The sequence below is a fragment of the Anas platyrhynchos genome, chromosome Z (genome assembly GCF_047663525.1).
Source record: "Anas platyrhynchos isolate ZD024472 breed Pekin duck chromosome Z, IASCAAS_PekinDuck_T2T, whole genome shotgun sequence".
NCBI lineage: Eukaryota > Metazoa > Chordata > Aves > Anseriformes > Anatidae > Anas > Anas platyrhynchos.
Window position 1 is genome coordinate 347,490 of NC_092621.1, and position 22,831 is coordinate 370,320.

At 44.5% G+C, this 22,831-nt stretch overlaps 2 protein-coding genes across 5 annotated transcripts in view; both read right to left on the reverse strand.

The window, feature by feature from the left end:
* Positions 1–7,380, reverse strand: part of ZNF532 (zinc finger protein 532) — a 53,641-nt gene extending 46,261 nt beyond the window's left edge. The window contains exon 1 of the mRNA XM_072030957.1: positions 6,959–7,380. Coding sequence (XP_071887058.1) covers positions 6,959–6,962 — 4 coding nt within the window. The 5' untranslated portion in view covers positions 6,963–7,380. The remainder of the gene's footprint in view (positions 1–6,958) is intronic.
* Positions 7,381–19,293: 11,913 nt separating this feature from the next.
* Positions 19,294–22,831, reverse strand: part of MALT1 (MALT1 paracaspase) — a 28,380-nt gene continuing 24,842 nt past the window's right edge. For all 4 annotated transcript variants that reach the window (XM_027446457.3, XM_027446456.3, XM_027446455.3 and 1 more), the window contains one exon: positions 19,294–22,614. In XM_027446457.3, coding sequence (XP_027302258.1) covers positions 22,153–22,614 — 462 coding nt within the window. In that variant the 3' untranslated portion in view covers positions 19,294–22,152. The remainder of the gene's footprint in view (positions 22,615–22,831) is intronic.

Here is a 22,831-nt window from a genome sequence, read left to right on the forward strand (position 1 = left end):
GCGGCGCTCTCAGCGGCTGCCAACGGGGCTGCGCTGCCCCCGCGTCCCCGGCCTGCGGCTGGCGCTCGGCCCGGGGCTAAGGAGCGGCACGGCCCGGCCCGGCTGCCCGAGGCGGCGCCGCTCGGGCCTGGTGCCCGCGGGGCTGTGCAGCGCCCTGCCCGGCCGCACGCCGCGGGCGCCCCTCGCACGCCGGCCCCGTGCCCGGCGGAGCGCGGCACCTGCGGGCCCCCCGCCTGCTGGCGGAGCCATTTGTGCGCCTGCTGCACCGAGCGGAGCGCAGCCCGCGGCTCCCCCGTGCCGCGGCTGCTGCGTCTCACGGTAACCAAGATTAACACGAGTTTTCGCAGCCCCTCCTGAAGACGGCCTGCGCTTTTCGGCTGCCATCTCTGTGGCAAGCTGCTTCTCGTTTGCTGCAAGGCAGCCTGACGTCACTCCATTGTTGCAATTTTTAATTTCAATGAAATTTCCTCTCTTTCTGTCATTTTCACAAGTGCGCAGCACGATTCCTGGAGTTTAAAGTGTCCCGCGTGAATCGCTTTATTGGGTGATAGCAATGGCTGTAAGTGCAGGGAATCAGCAACACCCATACCCAGTTTATGATATAAATTGACTTTTTATAGAGTATCTAAATAACAACATATCCTATTTGAAACAATGGTGTTGTATTAAGACCTCTTATAAGCCCGTTGGTAGCGCAGCAAGTCACCAAGAGCTACCGCACTGTTCCTAAAGCAGCCTCTCACGGGCAGATGCCCTGCCAGAAGCTCTGTGTGCAGGCATTGTTGGCCGGGCCGCTCGCGCCCCAGCAGGTGGGACCTCCTCAGATACCAATTCTAACTTGTTTCCAGTCTTAACCAAATCCCAGCAAACTGCTGCATTACCAGCTGTGGCAATTGGCGAGTCCAACAAGTTTGTAGGATTTGAATATCATAAATTGATAAATTATATTAAAAATAAATAGATTTGTGTTCCGCACTAGTTACAATGTTCAGGAAGGGCCACAAAATTCAGCTCACACAAGCCTAGGGCTCATTCTGCAAGTGACATGTAGAACCAGGCTGTAAGACTTTTAACACTTTTTCCCCCTGATTAACCAATAAACTGATAAAGAGGTGAAAAATACAGTCTGTTTTCTTACACTGGATTTCTGTGGTCTGCTTGCATAATAGTATAAAGAAGAAGGCAGCTGCTACGACTACTTTTATATTAATACCTAAAACGTTAATTGCTTTCACAGTTTGTACATGGCATAAAGGTCCCCGTGTGTGCTGTCTTTCAGACAGATCTACTTGTTTTCTTTCCAACCAGGTGTCTTTGACGTCTCCGTGGAAGAAAAAGTGTGTCACCCAAAATATTTAACTCTCAAATAATAAAATTAAGATAATTTAAAGTATCATTTACAAGCGGTGCCAAGCTGACAGCCCTTCTCCAGTAGCCTTTTTGTTCAAGCAGACAAAATAAGAGAAAACTGCAATGCAAGTGTCCCCACAGTACCGTTTTGTTTTGTGAGGCTTCAGCACTTTTTTCAGCATGTTGACCATGCAATGTAGATCTGAGGGAGAGTCCCCAGCTCACCTCAAGAACATGATGCCTCTGCAGGAAAAGCTTTTTCAGTTGGCTGTTGGGGACAGCGGGTGATTTTAGGTTACAGTGGCATTTCCAGAGGTGGTACCTGGAGCCCCTCTGTCCTGCCTCTGCAGCTGGTCTGTACAGGGACATAACCTGGGCAGTCAGAGAGGAGAGGCTCGGTTCCCCACTTTGCACAGTTCCTACCTTGAAGCTTCCACCCCAAAGTCCTTCCTCTCACTGCCCTTTATTATCCTGCAATGGTGCGGTGCCACAGTCCCTCTGCAGTGGGGAAGGAAGGAGAAGGCCCCCATCACAGCTCAGAGGAGGGAGAGGGGCTGCAAGAGCCCATGTCATCAGTGGCGAGGGGCTCTGGCTGCAGGCAGCATTGACATCTAGATTAGAGTAAGACTTGATCTTCTGCTTCAGGTGATGAGTGTCTGGAGCAGAGGTCCTGTTCTCTTCCCCCACAGACACCATACCACAGAATCCTTGGAACCAGTGGTGGAAGAAATTCTATTTTCTCTTGATGCTGCAGTGAATGCTGACTGTGTGCAATAACAACTTCTTTATTAACCAACTTTGTAAAGGTTGTAGGGCTCTTGAAATTCATAACTCCAAAACCTGGAGTATTATTTCCACTTTCTGTATTGGAAGCAGTTTTAATTTTATCAAATATAAATAGCATGAAGTATAGCTTTTGCAACTCACAAATGTAATGGGTCCAAAGATGATTTTGCAGGTGGATTTACACAATAAAGACAAAATCAATTTGCATTTTTTTAATGTCAGAATAAATGATGCCTTTTTCTTGTGCTCTCCCAGTTTTGTTTGCTATTTTAGTCAGTAACAAAACGTTTCCCTCCTGGCTAGTGAAACATTCTTACTTTAACCAAGAAGGGTAGAATATAAACTCCACATTTTCAATCCTAAATCCTAAATCCTAAATTTATTTTCTTTCTAATAGTTCTACAACATTTGGCAAAAACATAATACTATCTGTCACTTGAGTTGTTTCTTTAGGTTTTCAGCTTAAAGTTTCCTGTAGCATATTATCCCCAAGAGCACAGCAAAAATGTACATTTCTTGTTCTATGATACATAGATTTTCCTTCTGTCACTGCTTAGAATGCAATGGCACTACTTTTCATTAAGGACTATACTTAAACATTTAGTATTAAAAGCATAAATGTTGCAACTAAACTTTTCTTTTTCAGATGTTCATATTACAATTCTTTACATATTTTCTGGGCAAAGAATTCAATTTCATTCACTGCTTATTAAAATAAGTCTCCTGTTATGTTTTGGACTAAAAGGTCGAGGATTGCTTTTGGGAAGATCAGATTTATTAAAAGAAAGTGATCTCATACGATATAAGATGAAGGACTTTGGAAAGGAGAAATCTATAGCCAGGCTCAAAATGCATCTTAGCTAATGCTGGAGTTAAGTAAAAATTAAAATCTAGGATGATTTTCAATGGAAAATGCCTCTCACTCTAGTGAACAGACTATGCACAACAGACAGACACAAACCTACAGCCACATCTGTAGACTCTGGCACAGGCTGCCTGGGGCAGTGGTGGTGGCACCAAGCTGCCAGAGCTCCAGGAGCATTTGGACAGCGCTCTCAGACGCAGGGTCTGTTTTTTGGGTGGTCCTGCGTGGAGCCAGGACTTGGGCTTGATGGTCCTTATGGGTCCCTTCTGACTTGGGATATTCTACGATTCTATGACTCTGTTTGGCTAGCTTCTGGCACCGTAAAAGCCAAAATTGCCATGTGCCACGTCTGTCGGGTGCCATGGCACCTGTCTGCCTCGGAGGCTCCTGCACTGATGCAGGGCTGAGGCTCAGCCTCACCTCGCTCTCCCTCCAGGCTCCCGGAGCTACCAGGAGGAGGCCACCGGCCAGCCCCGGGGCTCTTTTGAGTCCTGACCCGGTGCCCAGGCTGCCTCGTGTCTGCTGTCCAGTTCCAGGGCTGAAGTGGGTTTTATTCACAGCAAACATGAGCAGTTTTCCTGCAAATAGATGTGCCCTGTAGTGTGCAGTCTCAAGCATCTTCTCAGCCAGAAAAAAGGATTTTGCTCAAGATACACACATACCTAAGAACCCCTATTGCACATATACAGTGACCAAAAAACAAAACAAAACAAACAACAACAACAACAAACCCCAACAAAATAACAACAATAAAAAAAACAGTCATTTAAGAGTAAAACATTACAGTGAAAGGGGTGGGGGTGCCTGTGTGTGTGCAGGGTGATCCAAGTGATTTGCCAGCAGCACAGGAGAGCACTGCAGAAGGCCAGGTCCGGGTTTTCCCAGCTATCGCCTCACAGACTCAATTCTCCACCTGTGTTACCAGCAAATTACACAACGGGACCACATGCAAATTACAAAATGCAAGACTAATGGATTTTCCCATGAGCACCATGGTTTTTTCCGCTTACTAACACCTTCCAAATGCTGGGCCAGAAACCCCTCAGTCAGCTTTCTCTTCAGGCATTAGCCACCTGCATGATTAACATCCAGTATAACGAAGCTCATCAGCATAGGACATTGAAAAATGTCTGTTTTGTTCCCTTAACGTGCCATATGTATTTTTTTTTCCTCCCTTCTCCTGATATTTATTCAAGTATACGAGGATTATTTCTGAATTATTCATCATACAATATCTGATTAGACTGTGGCTGTGCTGGCTCCCACTGCTTAATGAATGAGCCATTAGCCTTTTGCAGATGGTGCTATCAACAGCTATTTGAATGCTGTATGTTCACCTGCATTTACCCAGCCCTGCGAGGAAAAGGCTGGAGCTTAACACAGGGCAAGAGAGAGCGTTACTGTAGCAGTAGTAAAGTGTCAGGTACAGCACTCCCCCGCTCGCCCTCCTTGCTGTTGCCCTGCTAACAGCATGCTCAGGGGACCTGGCCGCTGTCCTGTGGGTCTGGGCAGGCTTAGCAGCGCTGGGTGTGTTCACCCCTGTGTCTAAGCCCTGCAGACGGCAATGCCACCACGGCTATGGCTGTTTCCAGCCTGCTCTCTACTGTCTTTGTGGACGAGGATGCCACCAGCTGCTTAGCCTGTGTGGTTGCTGATTTTGAGCAGCTTGTTATGTTCTTCCTACAACTGAAGCAAAAATAAAAGCAAAAATAAAGGAGGCTTGCTGATTTGCAGCCTGCACAGCCTGTGAGCCTTTCAAGCAACCCCAAACTTTCACTGCTGGTGCCTGCTATCTCCTGCTGGAGGAAGGACATCTGATTCATCTCCACCAAAGCCTACAGAAGATGAGTCAAGGTTATACAAATTCCATTTAGCTTGTATAATAACACTACTTGCTGTGCTGAAGACATCCTTTTCTGTTGCCATAAAGATCTCCACTGAACAAAACCCTAGCCACACAGCAACGAGCAGTCTATCACCCAGACTGGGGCTGCAGTGCTTGTGCAGCCTGTTTGTTGGTGTTTGGGGGGTCTCAGCCCTGGGGCAGTGTGCAGCAGAGGGAACAGGGCTGATGAGGAAACAGAACAGAAACACATTGTCAGAAAAATGTCTTGGGCTTATCAGGATGTGTGAAAAGCCTTCCAAGAGCAGTGATGATGGACACCCAAACCCTATGATGAGTGAAGTAAAAAGCAGAAATAACTTTGATCAAAATTTTTGATAAGATATGGGAGAAGTGCATGTGCACTTCACATTAAACTCAGCCTGCATTGATATAAAACTCAACCCAGAATATTTAAAATACTGGCAAACTCATATTTATGATAATCAGCTAATAAAAACCAAATTCAAATAAATCCCCCAGACCTCTTACAAGCTTTGCTCTTTTACACATCCTTTTTCTTTAGGAATCATTTTAAGGAAATTTTATTTTTACAAATGGTTAGGAGACATAAATTCCTTGAAATGTACTGGCTGTGGAGAGCTCTGTTTAATTTACCACCCGTGGCACAAGGTTGGAAAATCATCCCTCCCTAGGAAAGATAGTTACTATTATCACCATTTCCATTTCCCTAATGTTCCAACTCTTGCTACCTCTTCTGTGAGTCTGCTACCTGACAGTACTGAGTAACTTGCACACACGGCAGCTGAGCTGACTCCTGTGCCAGGTCTCATGGGAAACACATTGTGAGCAAGCGTAACCCTGGCAATTGCAATGACACCTGCTTTGTCCTGAGTTGCGGACACCAGGAGGTTACAAGGCTTACAGCCTCTCTGTAGGGTCACCCTTACACCACTGGTGAGCTCATTGTGGGAAATAATTCATGCGTCTGCACTGTGCACTGTTTAGTGTTTCTGTCACAGCGTGAGGTGGGAGATGAAGAATGCTCGTGGAGTGCCACAGGGCAATGCCAAGCCCGGTGTGTGTGCAAACGAACAGCAAAATATACGCAGCTGAGGGGCAGCACCTCAGTACCGCCATCTGACTGCTTGCTCACTCGGGTGGCCTCTGGCCAGGGCACTTCCCTTGCCCTCGGTGCTTCCTTGGATGGTGCCAGCGCCCTGGGACCCCTCTGGCCTGTGGCACAGTGCAGGTGCCTGGTGCTGGTGACTGGGGACCGGGTCTCAAATCACCTTTGCAATCAGGCTTGAAAATAACCTGATAAGGGCAAGCACGTGCCAGCTGAGGGGATCAAAGAAAAAGAAACACCAAGGAAGCACACAGAAATGTGCTCATCAGGTTTCAGAATGTTCTTATTCACTTACGGGATAGAAAAGACATTTCTCCAATGGCATCCCAACTTCCCAACATGTCAGAGGAAGCCACACAATAGGTAACAGAGAAAAAAAGAAGCAGAGCACCATATGAGCACACTAAGGACATGCTGAGCCTGTGGCTGCCCAGAGGCAGGGGGCCAGACTCAGGACTGCACCGCTTCTGTGTTGTGCCTGAGCCAGCGTGGGGAAAACAGCAGCGACCTCGCAGCCATGGCACGAGCGGAGCTGAGTGGTGCTGAGCATGTGGGTGCTCAAGGAGAGAGCTGGGGCTGGCTGTGGGCATCAAGCATCCCAGCACCCTGGAAGGATGCGGCTGTTCTTGCATCCCTCATGAGCCTGGGGCCATGGGCACGGCATGGTCGTATTCCTGCCCCTCTGAGCTCCTCGTGGGTGCTCCCCAGCCCTGCCCAAGCCTGCCAGTGCACGCGTGATGCTGAGCTCATGCAAGCTCAGGCCATCAGCATCCCCGTGCGCAGGGACACACAGTGCACTGCGACATCCCGGCAGTGCTGCACAGCTGCCTGGGCTGCACGCTGACAACATGGGTGTGCAAGCTGCACACACACATAGGCACACACATGTATGTATGCACACTTATGTAGCGTCTCACGCTGCATGCTCACTAATAGGAACCTAAAATCTTAGGTTTGCTAGCTCTTACCACTACACTGTACATACCCATCTCAAGGTCCTGAGCCTTCTTCCAAGGAGTTTGCTGGAGCAGAAGGATGGGCCAGGGAGCAACCCTGTCCCAAAACACAGTCCTTTTGAGGGTTTTAGAAGTCCATCATTTAGTCAGAGCTAAATGGTCAGCTACGATTGAAAACAAGGCAAATTTGGTTTTGTAAAAATTTCCAAGGAAAATGAAAAGTCTGTAGCCATCATCTGGAGGGACATTAAGGAAGGTTGCAGGTTTGTACAATTAAACAACAGGAAACCAATAGTATTAATAGCTCTTTGGCTTTCTTCCACCACCAAGAGTCCAAGGTCTGCTGCACACATTCCTCTAGCTCAAGCAACACCTGCTGTCTTAGCAGTTAACTCGTTGCTGGGCTTTGGCATTACCCGCATGTGCACGCACTGTCCTAGGTAACTTTGCCTGTGTTAGCACGGCGAGAGGGAGGGAGGTTGTTCGCTGCCGGAAACGCCTGCTTCCTGCCTGAGTGGCGTGCAGTCCTACAGCAGTCTTAAAAATACCCAACAACCTAAATCACCAAAAATATTGTAAAACACATCTGGGGTAGGGAAACACTTCTGCTTTCATAACATGTCACCTCATAGCATGCCACACCACTAATTTATGTGCCCAGCACTGGAAATGCCCCTCTCTCATTTGACATAAAGGGGGCAGAAGAGGCAGAGGGATCAAGGCCCACAGAAGAGGGAGGGGATGAGCCAGAGGACCCCAAACATAGACCCAGCCCAGAGGTTTTGGTACCCAGGGCAGCCCGTACTCATCACTTTATCAGCCTTCTTTGAGATGGATCAGCAGTCCCTGGTGGCTCTCCCTTCTTTGTGCGGAGTGGCAGGTGGTGAGGCCATTTCAGTTTGTTTCACACAAAAGAAACAAATGCAGGGCAGTTATCTCGCTGGAAGGGGTCCCCAGGTGACAGCACGTTCCCGTGGGATGGCGAGGGGGCCGGCTGCGTGCCCCCAGCCCAGCTGCCTCCCACTCGAATGAGCGTTTTTCCATGCAGCAGGACGGCCGAGCGTTATCCGTCGGTGAGGCATCCCTTGCTGTCACTGGTGACAATACTCGGTCTGACTGCACCTGCTGTGGCCCCGATTAGATTGTGTTTAATGTCAGGCTGTTTGGGGAGATTATGAGCAGTTTGTGGGCATTGGCTCCTCCAGCACGTGCACGCATTGTCTGCGGCCCTAATCCACCTCTTCAGACCTGGAGTATCTCGCCTCTTTGTCCATTCTCTCAGAAACTGCTGCCTCAGAAGTTACGCTCCCACGCAGCCGCTGCTCCCACCAGCACCTGCCCACAGCCCAGGGCTTCGTTGTGCCTGGGGGAGCTGCTGCTGTCCCAGCATTGCCTCCTCGTCCCCCTCCGAGGTCCTGGTCCCACAGCAGGACCTCCTTTACACAGCTTCTGAGTGTAATCGACGTTTGCAGAAACACTCCGTGCACAGCACAGCCTCACTAGCCCCACGCTGGAAGTTTTGCATCCTCTCTCAGAGGAAGGAGCCCGCAGCTCGCCCGGCGGAGGGAGGCCAGGCCGGCTCAGCAGAAGAACGTTGACACCTGGTGGCTACCGCAGCCAACTGCTCAGGTGGCCACCGGGGGCCCGGGGCCGCTCCCGGGCTGTGCCACGGGAACTTGAGCAATGGAACAAAATAATTACAGAAAATATCAAAGCTTTACTGGCATTAACCATGTGTTATCCTGCGTGCTCACGTGCGAGAGAGGGACAGCAGAAACAGCTTCTGTCAGTGAGTCTTCATGGAGCTGTCCTCAGCCTCTGCACGCTGTGTTCAACAAGTTTGTGTGCAGGTTGGAGCCTCAGGCATCAAGAAACCCACACCTAGGAGTGAATAGCTAATGACTAAAATATCACTGTAGGCTTCCTTCATGACAAAAAGTATCATTTGTTCTTTTTGAGCTACTGTGCTACATTTTCCATGAATAATCTTACCTGCAGTGTTCCTACATCAACCGAAGGAAAACCAAACAGTCTCACAGGCAACAAACTGCATTAACTAACTGAAGTCCTGAACCTGAGCCCAGGCTGGCCAAGGTCATGCCATTCAAGAATTTCATTTGCTTTCAGAACAGGGTGGGTGCAATGGTCCCTGGGAGGACAAAACACATGGATCATGCTAGCACATTAAAAGCAAAGAAAAGAGAGTTATATGACTCCTTTGTCCTGTTAGGAATCCACGTGTATCCTCATCCACCTAGGGACAATGTGAAATTTCAGGATCTGTTTGTAGAAAATCCCTCTGACATGAGAAAGGATTTGAACTTGTTCTTTCATTTGTACCACACCTTCCTCCTCCTTCAAAGGCTCCAAGACAAACTTAACTTGCTTCGTCAACAGGCACCCAGGCTGAAGGCTGTTGAATTCCAAAGACAGACAGAGAATGACCAGCATTAGAAATAGACCAGGTGAAAGGCATTGCTAATGAAGGAATTAGAGCTCAAATGGGGAGGTAGAGCACGAGCTTCCCAGGATCCCATCACCCTAGATGAGTCCTGCACCTCTGTGTTCAGGTTACATGTGCACAGGAATGCCCGTGTCACGAGACACCCTTGTGGGCCTCCTGGATGCCATCTGCAGGGCCTCAGGTGGAAGAGAAGATGTCCTTCGATGTCCCTGGCAAAATGTCCCGCAAGAGCTGGTGCCAGGTCAGAGCAACCTCTCCAGAAAACGGGATGAGCCTCGCAGCCAAACGCCTGGCGGTGGATGGGATCTCTGTCACGTTGCACAGAGCAATGACTTTGAGTCTGGCTGATCCTTCAGGGGCAGCATGAAGCCAAAAAGTAACTTATTGAAATCATACTGAAAATTAAACAGCCAAATAAAAAATTGCTATGAAAACACAGACTGTGAGATGGTCTATTGAGTTTCTACCCCGAAGGTTCAACTCTCTGTCAGGCTTGCAGCACTTACCCTCACAGTAAAGCGGGGACAAAAACCATCTATGAGAGGCTTTGGAAGCAGGGGCTGTCCGGGAGAGCATGGCTGGGGACCACGCTGGGGGTTTACCCAAGCCAGGTGCTGCCTGCGCCCACAGGCGCCAACCCTCCAGCCCCACAGCAGCGGGAAGAGGCAGGGCTGGTGGCAGGGTTTGCTATGAACCTCTTGTCATTTTGGAAGAGAAAATAAACTCACCACCCTGCCCTTACCCTTTTGTCCACTAAAGATTAGTAGAAATTTTTCTGTTAGCAAGTTACTGACTTGTGATAATAATAGAAGGGTAAACAGCAAAACCTGATTTAAACTCTGCTTAGGCTGTCGCGCTGACAAGACAAATGCAAATGCCTCGATATAATCTTTGCAAGCAGAGAAATTGGTTTGACCCATTCTGAAAGCCTCTCTCCGCCATCCTTTTATGGGAACAATACAAACAATTACACAGGCCTGGTATGCAAGAAATAGCTTGGTTTCAGATAAGGGAAAAATTTACATTTTGCACTACATGAATACAAATAATAATCCATGTAGCAAAGACAACTGCTCAGCGTCATCGCTCTGCTCACTACATTTTTTATTGCTTCTCTTCTTAGAGTTGTCCAAAAATGTCCATCTTACATAATTAAAATAAATTCCAACTTGTGATATATCAAAATTCTAATTATACCTTTTAAACCTTATAAATACCATAGCTTGGACATCTTTAGATCTAGGAGGCAGATGGAGTTTAACAGGAAATATTACATCAACAGATGCCACTACCTAGTTATCTTTGTTCAGTCTAGGAATAAATTGAAGGGTAAGGCATGGAAACATGTTTTCTTATAGGGCCACCATCTGCTAATTTGAGAAGTTGCTATCACTGATGACTCAGTATCATTTGTGTTTATAAAAGTATTACTGATATAATTCTCAAGATAGCTATTATTAAATATTAACTTTATCATAACAATTGACTAACACCAAGATGACTGCTGTAAGAAAGTATTGCAATAAGAAAAACTGATGAGTCTAAAAGGAAAATAACTTTGAGCAGAATTAATTGAGAAAGGGCACTTATTTCTCACGGGGATCTTCAGAAAACAAACTTTTTTTTTCCTTTTTTTTTTCCTCTTTTTTTTTTTTTTTTTTTTTCCTTTTCTGTCATATTCTGTCAGGAAAGGAAAATTTAGAACTTCCAGTCTGAGCTTCCAGGAAGGAACCCAAACACATATTTGATTTTGAGCTGGCAGACGGATAATGAAGTAGCTTTAAATCATCATCTTTGCTTTCCATTGCACTCTGTGTGCACCAAGTACATGCACCAGTCTTTCTGTCTTCAGGAATTCAGTTCAAAGAACAAAAGGAAAGAAAAAGAGATGCTCTGATAGTCTCAAGCTTTTTTTTAATTTTATTTTTATTATTTTTTTATTTTTTTTTGTCAAAAAAACTTTTGAGTGTGGAATGTTGCTAAAGCTGACAGTGCTCTGCAAAGTTTTAGCTTCAGTGAATCTGTATTTTAGGGAGTCAGAGAAAGGGCTGACTGGAAAAAACAAACAAACCAACCAACCCTCCAACTCAGCATATAATGCTTGTATTTGGGAAACCAAGCATTGAATATTAACTTATTTTCAGCTTTAAAACATCCATTGAGGGTTGGACCCGATGATCTTTCGAGGTTCCTTCCAACCACTACAGTCCTGTGATTTCAAAATAAACATTTGTTTTTTCTTGGCAGACTCGTTTGTGATAAGTTAAGCAGCCACCTCCTCAGATCTCTTCTTTGGACGGATGATGGTGTGTAGAAGTCTGCTGATGTCATGATGTACCTGGTAGAATTATTTCAGTACAGAGCAGAGTCTAAATAAGTGAATGTGACATTTCCTTCTGATTTCATTGCCAAGGGCGACAGGTGTGGCAGGACACAGCCCTGGCCTCACGTTGGGCAGGTGAGCTCCTGACAGGACTCTGCCTGCACCAGCAGCCGTAGGCACGTGTCTGCTCACCTGCCACAGAGCGCGGGGCTGCAGTGGTTAACCAGTTGTGAATTCAGTCCAGTAACAGATCGTACGCTTGCAGGGACACAGCACTATGTGTTCTATGAAAAGAGAGGGCCTGTTGCAACCACACACAACAAAAGCGGCTCCTGCCTTGGAGGGCTCCAACGTTACACAGGCCACTTGGTCCTGGCACCCCGAGGCCCTGGCTGGCATTCTGAGACAGCACCGCGTCCACAGACCTCTGCTCCATGGCACTTAGCAGAGCTAGAAAGAGAATTCTTGCTTTTGGTGTACAATTAGAATATCAGAATAATTTCACAACTGAAATTATTCCCCTGTGACACAAACTTTATTGCATGATCCAAATCTGGGGACCAAAATCTGCTCGAACAGTTTTGCAACACAGCGAAGCCAAGAGCGCTATCTTAAGGTAACATGTAGCAGTGTTTTATTTATCTACCACGCATGTTATCTGCATCTATTTGCATTTTAAGTTGTAGGAATATTTAGATGCCAATTACTCTTAAGAACGGTGTGATATTAAATTATATGTTCCCATAGATATACATATAACTTTGGAATCAGCAAAGTAACTAGTTTCAACTTCAGTAAGAGTCTGAATCTGTCTGATTTACTGGTATGGTTTAGGGAAGTGTTTTAATAGCAATAACTTTCTCACATGAGAACTAAAATGAAAAGGCTGTATGCTAAGTAGAAATTGCACTCTGTATCTTACAAGTATTTTTTTTTTTTTTTTTTCTCCTCAACCCACAGAGTGACTGGCTTCACAAACAGCTGCAAAGTTGAAGGGAAGCCAAAAAAGCAGAAATTTAGCTGAGAAACATCAGTCAAAAGCTAGAGGCCAAGTTTAGAAGACCACCAGGGAAAGGAAACTCACAGATCCAGACAAATCGCATAGCTTAATTTACTGTAGATTTTCTGCTGCTAAAGATCTGAGCTGAATATATTGAAATCAGAAGCACCAAACACCTGATTATCTATTGTCTTCATGTGAAGCAGTGTTATGGTTGAGAGAAGATCTAAGGAATATGGTCCAAATGAGCTGCGACACCTGCCAGCCACCACGTGCTCCCCTTACACAGGGCTGAGGGACTGAAGGAAGACCAAAAGCACAACAAATGTCTTCAGCCCAAGCTTACGCAGCCAAGGCCCATGGGAAAATTAGAGTTCTGAATCACGTTCGCTGTCATTCATTGTGAAAATAAACGGCAACACAGAGTTCAATAAACACTAAACATTAAACAAACTGGGAAGTTTTGTAACTATTCAATAGTCACAGAGCAGTGTAGATAAAAAGCTTCTCCTCCAGATGAGCCCTAGAGCAGGGGCTGTGCTGCCAAGCACCCACGCTTACACCAGGACAGAGGATGACGTACGCACTCCCAGGCAGGAATTTGAATGTAGTTCCTGCAGTGCGAGCCCAGTGTGTTGTGTTCACAGAGTCTTGGATGGAGAAAATTTCAAAAGGAACTTGAAAACTCGCAGGGTAACCAGATCCACTGGGGCTTCTCAAGAGGAACTGTGCTGGTTCTTGCTAAAACCAATGAATGCAGGCAGCAGTGACAGGCATGATTGCACAGATTTGGGTCCTGTAAAAGGATATCGACTCCAAATCACTTTGACTCATTGAGTACAAGGGTTCATGACTCAATTAGCTCCGTGCACTTGAATGAGCACTTATTTCACTCATGTTCTTCCATAATTTATGCATTTCTGCTGGCATTTTTCTCCCACTTTGACAAAAGCTAGAGCCTTGCAAGCGTGTGAGTTACAGCACTTGTAATTTTTGTGCTTCTGATGTCCTGTAGCACATGACAACATTACGGAGGAGAACGCATTTACACAGGAGAACCACTGAGTACCTGTTTCCCCACCATTCCTGTGCAGGCCTCCTTTGGAGAGGCACAGTGTGGCCACCTGCTGCAGCTCGCTGATAAGGCCGCTGCTTTTCAACAGCGTTAGTAGCATTCATACCTTTAACATCATTCATCAGTTTGATTCCTTCCGAGCAGTTTGTGTCAATAAGTAAAGTTTGGTTTAAAATATTTAGGAGACTATAAAAAGGATTTCTTTTCAATTCGCCAGTTCAGCACAGATTTCTTGTGGTTTCGGTATTGCTCTGTCAGAACAAGCAGTGCCTCAAAAAGAGGTAGTAAATAACTTTGTAATTCAACCATTGTAGCATTTATTTATTTACTTATTGCCAGTTCCCATGCCTGAAAATCTTCCAGTACAGCACTGTGGCAGTTTTTCTATTCCTTCAGGTATTTGACAAAGCCAATGTTGCAGCTCTGCATTCCCAAAAGAAGGAATTCTCTTTACCTTACCTCTGCACAATAACGGTTTTGCCCAGGAGGGGCACTGTCACACAACCTTTATGCAGGTTACTTGTATTACAGGAGTTCCTAAGAATTTTTTTTTTCTAGAGAGTATCACCGACAAAAGCATTTGCAAGCAGCACTCTCATTGCCAAGACATTAACAGCATGTGGTTGAATGTGGCCCAGATTCCACTTCAAAAATGTACTCGACTCCAGATGCATTGATCCGCTTTGTTGTGTGTGTGATACATACCGCACAGAGATGAACACAAGTACACACGGGCATTTATTTTGTGGTGGGACAACAGGAGGGACCAGGCTGCCATCAGCAAGTCCAGGAGCTGCGCTGGGCCATGCACACACCTGAACTGGGAACACGTGTTGAACAGCCACGGTTCTCAACCCAAGCTGTACAGATCCATACCTACTTGTAAGGACTCTGCAGAAGGTCTGCCAGAAATCCTGCACTCTATATTACACCTTACCTCCCTGCAAGACTTTAGGTGACCGTAATTGTGTAAGAGCTTGTTTGGCTGACAGTGTACATCAGGGCACATGGCAGACATACAAGAAATACTGATTCACATTTCCTAGATATACTGGCAAAAAGACAGTTTCATCTTCCTGTGAGTGTCAGAAACACACTGTGGCAACAATCACAGGAGAACAACGTGCACTGTAACACTAAGTTGTACCACAGATGTACAGTGCAATGACCGTGCATTTTTAACAACACCCTCTCAGAGTACGGCAAAGATTATGCCACAGCAAAATCCAGTACTATGGATTTAGAAACAGAGCAAGCAAATTGCCTGCTCCCATACATCTCATCAGAGGAAAGTGTGTTTTAACACCAGAGGGGGATGCTGCATTACAACCAGAATCATGCCAGAGGACAGCATGACAGAAATTAGCAGGGGGGCTTCCACTGCAGCGTGCAGTCAGTCCTACCTCTGTTTTAAACCCACTCCACCTTTAACCAGCAAATTACCAATGTGATTGCAATGTAGTGTACAAACAGATGCAGTAAGTACTGTACCTGTTAGGACAGGTAAACTGCTTGCCATAAAGCGCAGCTATTTTCTGATTAAAACGAGGCCATTATTTCCATTACAACCAGAGCTGATAATCTAATGGATGTACCAAGTAAAATGATGTCTTCTTTGCAGCTGCAGTGTTGAAACAGCCTGCAGTGTATGCAGAGTCTGCGTATCACTAAGACAGGCATAAAGCAAAACCCACAAACCTTTGAGAATCTGCAAGTCGACATCTTATGGTTACTTTGCACTTCCTTGAAAGACAGCAATGGTTCTGAGAGGACAAAAAGCACAAAACATATCTGGCACTTTTTATGACATTCTCAAAACAGTTCTTAAAAATTACTGGACCAATCTCCCAGTCAGCCCTGCAAGGCAGGTACTGTGGATACTGCTGGCATTAAACAGGAGGGAAGGGAAAGGAGAACAGCAAAGACATTAAGAGAAGAAATGAACAGAGAAGAATCCTGCGATCAGTTTAAATATCTAGAGTGCTGAAAAATAGCATGTTTAGAGAGGAATTCACCTGAGCAGTGTTAGCCCCCTAGAGGTTAGGCATCTCTAGGCTGCCTGGTCATAATAGGAGGCGCCTGCCTCTGCAGGACAAGGTGTGCTGCCCTACAGCACACACCCAATAAGCATCTATTATAGGATGGCAGGACAGAATACAAGAAACTAGAGCTGCCTAACATTTGGAGAGGTGAAATAAGTCCTAACCATCAAGCTACACGATTAGAGAGCCTACGAACCATATCTGAGCTGTTTTAACCTCTGTCCTTCTGTATAGTGAAATCGCTTGCACAACAGGTTGAAGACTTTTCATTCTAATTTCAATTGACTCCAAAAAATGAAAGCAGAGTGCTGGAAAAATGGATTTCTACCCAAAAAAAAAAAAAAGATGAGGAAGTCCTAGTCATTTCCTCCTGCACTTGCAGTAGCACTTTGAGTGATGAAAGTACGTGCGGAGGCTGGTTGATGTGGGAACACACAGCCCACGTGCACCACGTGCTCATGCTCATCGTGCATGCCAGCAGAAATGATGGGAGACAGCATTTCTAATTAGCTTTTAAAATAAGCCTGCTATGACTAAATTGCAGCAGTGGTACCTTAGAAATTTAGTAACTGCTTAATTTCCATAACATTAAGGTGTTCTTATTACTCCATTCCTAGATAATTGCAATTACTAAACTAAAAGATGAGCAAACTAAAAAAAAAAAAAAAAAAAAAAAGGAAAAGAAGACACCTCCAAACCCTCCTCCCACACCTGGTACCCTAAAACCTCTAATTCATAGCAAACACCTTGGATATCAAAAGGTAACATGCCATAAAGTGAACAGATCTTACTCTGAATTAAAATTCTGTGCAAGGAGGGAGTAATAATGAGAAGTATTATACTTACGGAAGTCAGGAACATACATCAAGATGAACACAGCCCTGATGATTAATGGATGACAGAGTGGCCAAAGCCACTAATTAGCTGACACAGAACGGGGGAAAAGAGTTGATGCATGAACAAAAGCAACATCTACAGAGACAGAGAAACTGCTTTGAAAACTGCTGGTGAGGAGCTACATGGTGCAGACGATCTTCTGTGGCCAATGGGACAATTTAAGGACACACAAGGTACAAAGTTGTTTTACTGAGGTGGTAACTTGCAGAGCTTTATGTAGATATAGAAGGCAAATTCACTCACACCATTTATGTGGAAGGTCAAGACAGTCTCCATTTCAATATGAAGAGTGCCTTGATTAGACTACAACAGGCAGTGGCTACAGCAGTTCAAAAGGTGGCCTTGTTCAAACACCTCCTGCTATTAAAGCAGTTGCCTTTTGAGAGGAATAACTGTGAGAAATAACTGGCAAAGAGAACATGAAAAATTCCATTAGGTCAATGTGATGTAAACTGAAGATAACATTTTACCCACTGTATTCAGCTATTTTCTTCCCCCAGTCCCAACATCAGGTATGAAGTTAACTGGTTGTCCTGGGCTCTGGTGTCAAGTGGTGCAATCCAGGAACACCAGCTGACGACCTCTGCCACCAGAAGGCTTCAGATCTCAGCTGTGCCAAAATGAGATCCCAGCATTACTTCAGTCAGTACTTCTGACCAGGGGCAACCTGAGTTCCCAAGGGTATTCTGCTCATCTGGTGTTGTCACGGTGCAACCACTGCTCTGGCAGTCTCACTGCATACGATAAATGGGTAAGAGTACCCTAGGAGAGGTTTATGTGGAAGCATAAAACCCTTCCTACTAAACCTATCAGCAGCACCACAATTTCAGAGTGCTATTCAGAAACACTTTAGAGGAGAAATCTTCCATCCTACAGACCTCATATAAAGTGGAGAAAACAGACTGACAGAGAAAGATGCTCGTACAGGTCGGTACAAAATATCTTACTGCCTGTGCGGTACGGATCTCCTCTGGCAATTTGCCACCACACAGCAACACACGAGAGGCTGCTTAACCAAGGGCAGTGGCAGCTGGTGCAGCGTTACGTCCCAGCTCTGCCTTCTGGGCTCACAGACGAGCACAGCCAGCATAGTAAGCAAAGGCCAAGGACGTGAAACTCAGAATGCCAAACCAAATGAATCCTAAGCCGTCACTGCTGGAGAGCTCTTTATAAGCCTCTCATGTTCCCCTACTTCCATCACTTGCTAAAAACAGGATCACTCTCTGAAGTTCAGTGGTGCATTAACAATAACTTCTTGCATTCATATTAGCCTCTCAGTGCAGAGTGGGGAGGGAACAGAAAAAGAGCATTGGCCTTTCTGAAGGTGTGAACTTCTCCTTCGCCAGACAAGCCTGAGCTTATTTAGACTACCTTCAAGCCTGCCTTCCAAACCTATTCAACTCTGAAAAAGAGAAACCAACACCAGTAAGTCACACAAAAATCTATAGATAAAGCAGCTGGCAAATTAACACAGCCTAGCAGAAAATTCAAGATAAAAATAAGTACTATCCTCACAAAATCACCCTTCAGGAAAAAAAGCAAGGCAGTTAGCTCAGACAGAGCATCACAACCAGAGACAGCTTTAACAAATGCCTAGGTAGGTTTAGTAATCTATTTTAATCCTACTGACTTCACTGAGATTTAAACGTTGGCTCATTTATGCATGCTTAACTTTTAAAGTGCTTTGCTGGATAGGGGCCAAAAGGAAACACATGCCTCTTACAGCTCATCCATAAGCAGTGGAATGTTTCACCCTTAACACCAACGATCAGAACAGTTAAAGCAGGTCCAAAAGGCAGCAACACCTCGAGAAAATGCGTTTCCATCACCACCCCCTTTTGAAGTAGGACTCAGACAATAAAGACCTTCCCCACAGACCCTACTGTCGCAGGTCCTTCGTCAGACGACGTGCAGAGGTCTCCTCCCAACCTCTACAGTCCCGTGACCTTTTCTTTTCCACGTTCAAACACAGTTACATTTCAAGCATCTCAGGTATTGATCTCCAAAGGTTGGAGCTGGCCCACTGCCAGCTTTAAGCCGTGCCCCGAGACAGCTCCTCGTGCCCAGCACTGCTGCTCCTGGGAGCCCATCCCATGTCACCAAGGTCAGAGCACACCTGCAAATGAGCACACAAATACAGCCAGCGAGTCCTTTGCCTTCTAGACAGCTTTTAAGGTTTCAAAACAACTTTATCTGCATTTCTCATGAAAATGGACAAAATACTGCTGAAACTAGCTGGGATGTCTCTGTGAGGTGATGGAAAAACATCACCTCATCTTAACCAGCAGGCAGGTTGAGACAGCAGAAGCTAGAAAGCATAGAAAAGTGCAAAAAAAAAATCCTCTACTACTAAGTGCATAGTTTGAGAAACCTGTACAGGACCAGGGTGCAGGTGTGCTCAACCTGAATTGAAGCTCACAAATCAGATTTGCCCTTCTCGTTAAGAAACAGAAACTTTTTCTACAAAATGCATTTTTAATGGAGTTTTGTTGACTTTTTTTTTGTTGTTGTTTTTAAATTGGAAGAAGTAGGACAATACAGCATCTACATATGCACAGATACATCTTGTGGACAACAGTTTATTTCAAGAATAAGAAATAAAATAAGTTTTCATAGTAATCAGAAAATTGTGACAACACATTGACTAAATATTACAGTACCGGAACATTTCTCAAGCTATACTTTCAATTTATAAGTCATTTACACAGGATAATTAACACACAGGTACATCTCAATCCTCAGTAAATAGGTCACTATTTAATACCCTCCAAAAGAGATATCAGAAACTCAAGCTCATTTGCAGATTACCTCAAGCATGGCTGTCATTTTGGAAATAACTACATTAATTTCCACATATATATATCCACTTTTCAGTGCAAATTAATTCGAAGATCAGCAGATCTAGTTAACAATGCTCTTAATAGCCCAAGCAGAGCCCTCCCTGAGCATCCAGCCAACACGCCAGAGGATTGCAGCAGAAGGTGCCGTTCTCAACTGAAGATTTAAGCTGGTTTGTCCATCACATCAATAGAACAAAATTTTCAACTTTTTTTGCTACCTACTTAATTTTTCTAAAGTAAAGTATTATTTCATGATGAGGGTCCTAATTAAAGCAATGCTACTTATCAGTGTTATCAAGGCAGGAGAGATTACTGCCTGTATCTGAAACCTCTCTTTAACAGAGGTTTTCTCTCTGTAACCTCACACCCTCATATTTTCATGATTTCAAAGTATCAAGTCTTTTAAAAAACTAAAAAAACAAACAAACACGTCAAAACCTTTTAAAAAACAACAACAAAAAACTTTTAAAAACATCAATTTTCTCACAGTCTTCCCCAAATACACATAGGCAGGTAACAGATTTCTAGGTATTCTAAAACAAAACATTAGAAAAAAAGTGTCTTTTTGATTAAACTATTCAACCTGAACAAGCAAAAACAGTTCACTAAGCAAAACTGTCCTTTCCTGGACACAGACCAAAAGAATCTGTGTTATCTAAAAAGATAACAGCTAGTCCAGACGAGTTCCATCTGTTCCCTTTGGTCAACGAAGTAGTAAAGCACCATATGGAAGTAGCTCATTTGCCTCTTAGTACAGGATCACCTGCCTTCCGAAGGTGCCTATACCTCTGCATTGCATAGGAAAATTACAGGTTTTAAAAGCTCAAGGCCCTGGAAGCCTAGCTTGCTTTTGGCATCTAGCCCATGGAGAGATTAACTCCACCTTTAAGCTCCAAAGCAAATGCACACACATAGAGGCTGCAGGGAAACAGGCAAGATCTCAGGCCCTGACTTGAAGGCATTGGCTCTCACCTTCTGCTTTACACGTTTTATGTTTGTGTATGCTGGAGTCGTTATCTTGGGCTTTCATAGTTATTGGTTAGACTTTTCCTTTAACCTTTTTATTTGAAAGAACATGAATTCATTTGGCTCAGAAAACATTTGAGTAGTTCTTTGGTTGTTTGTTCTTTTAAAATCACCACAAGAAAAACACCGGCTGATATCCAGAAACACCATCCCGCTACTTCAGCCTGAAGAACCTCAAAATTTTCACTCATCTTGCCCGTTCCCTTTCAGCCTTCAGTATATTTTACTGCAGGACTACCTATGCAATACTTTGTTTGCAACAAACAGGTACTTTTCTCCCTGACATTTCCATTTAGTGTTCCAGAACAGAAAAGACCACCTATCCAGCAACTAGCTCAGTAAAAATCTTGTGTGTGATATGAGACAAAAATTATCTTGAGAACAATCCACCACAGTAAGAACCTGATTTTGCATCCTCTGATTATTTGTAAGCTAGTATTCTCTCTCTGAAAGCGATGTTAGTTTATTAGGTCAGTTCCTCTTCTCATCCTCACCTTTTGCTTTCCTTGCACAGTTCAGCATCTGTCAGTTTCTGCCAAACACTGGCAGAAGCGTACATGCAAAATGCAGTAAATGCTGATTATTAGCTAGATCCAAAGGACAGGAATGTCAGTGATTGATCTTAATATATACATGAGGAAGAAAAGAAACTGGAGTCTTCAAGGAGACATTCTTAACACTGCATATTAAAACACCACATCTTCACTTCTGTAAAAGCTCCCCCTTCGTTCAGTTCATTTACTTCATGTGTCACCTTATATACTCAACAGCAGGTTGTTACAACATCCTAACACATAAAACTTCACTGTAATGCAGTATGTAAAAAGAAATCCCTGGATCCTAGACAACTGAAAGGTGGAAGAGAGAAAAATATTATTTATCATTTGGGGGGGAATGGATTTTTAAAAATCACATTAAATGATAGAGAACATGGAAATTCATTTTCCTACTTAAGTCTATCAACATTTTTCCCACTAACAGCTAGGCATGGGTTGTTTCTTTTTTTTTTTTTTTTTTTTTTTGTATAGGATGAGCAGCTCCTCTCTAAAAACAGAGTATTTATGAAGCATATGTTTACAGTAAATCTTGTAACTCCAGAAGGTACTGGAGGAAAAGCAGCTGGGAAGTTCCAAGGCCCTACTATCAAGAGAAACTCTGACATGATAACCAGGATTATACGTATTCTGCATCTGAAACAGTAAGTTTCCTGCCAGAGATGTATGGTTGCCTGTGTTCATTAGTTGCCTGACAGCCATATCATGGAATATGATACTTGAGTTTGTGTTTTTGCATGTATCAAGCTTCTAACGGTAGGACAAAAAAAAAACACATGCCTTTTCATTCCTAAGTCTATCAGTCCAGTTTTGTTTCCTTAGATCCTAGAAGTTTTCCCTGAGAGCAGTATGAACCAACACCCATCATATCCTCATTCCCAATACCACCTCTAGACTCTCCGGTCCCTTTGACTCAAAGTCCCCAAAATCCAGAAGATGGATAGGCAGCGTGGAAAGTCCATATCCAAAGATGATATCTGGTCTGTTCTGAAGACATCACAGCTACTGCTGCTTAGAGAACCTAAGGCTGTCAGAAAGGAGGAATTCCAGTTCAACAGTATCATCTGTAGTCTCTACTGGCACATTACATTTTTGTGCAGGGGATTGGTAATTCTGTACTTCATGTCTTGAAGCTAATATTCTTGAAGTCCCATTGCAAGAACATGCCTCCGGTTGTCTAACGCTGTCTGAGCAAGTACGGTTTCCATGGTAAATGCCTGGGCAGGAGTTTGGTTGGCAGTGACTAGGGAAGTAGTAGTTAGTTGCCACTGGACTTGATTCTACTTGATTGTGAAAAGGATTATTAGTCACACAACAGGTCTGGAGGCAGTTATTTTTGAATCCATGATGGAGGCCTAATTTAGCAATAAGGGGCTTCCCAACATTAACTTCCTTTCTTTCATCCATTGTATCTTCTATTCCTGGATATTCATAGTGCAAACAAACCGTGAAGATCAAGTGTTCCTACAAAACAGAATGGGGGGGGAAGGTTATACTTCTCTAAATAAGCCAAATAGGAAAAATTTCAAGAAGCATAATCTACTAATGGAGGAGGAGACCAATCTATTTTAGGAGCTAAAGCCACGTATTAGTCAAGTCTTAACCACGTTAGTTACATGCATGCTGCTTGAAAGATGGAGGTTCTCGACTGATGTGTTAATATTCTTAAGAACTCTGTGGG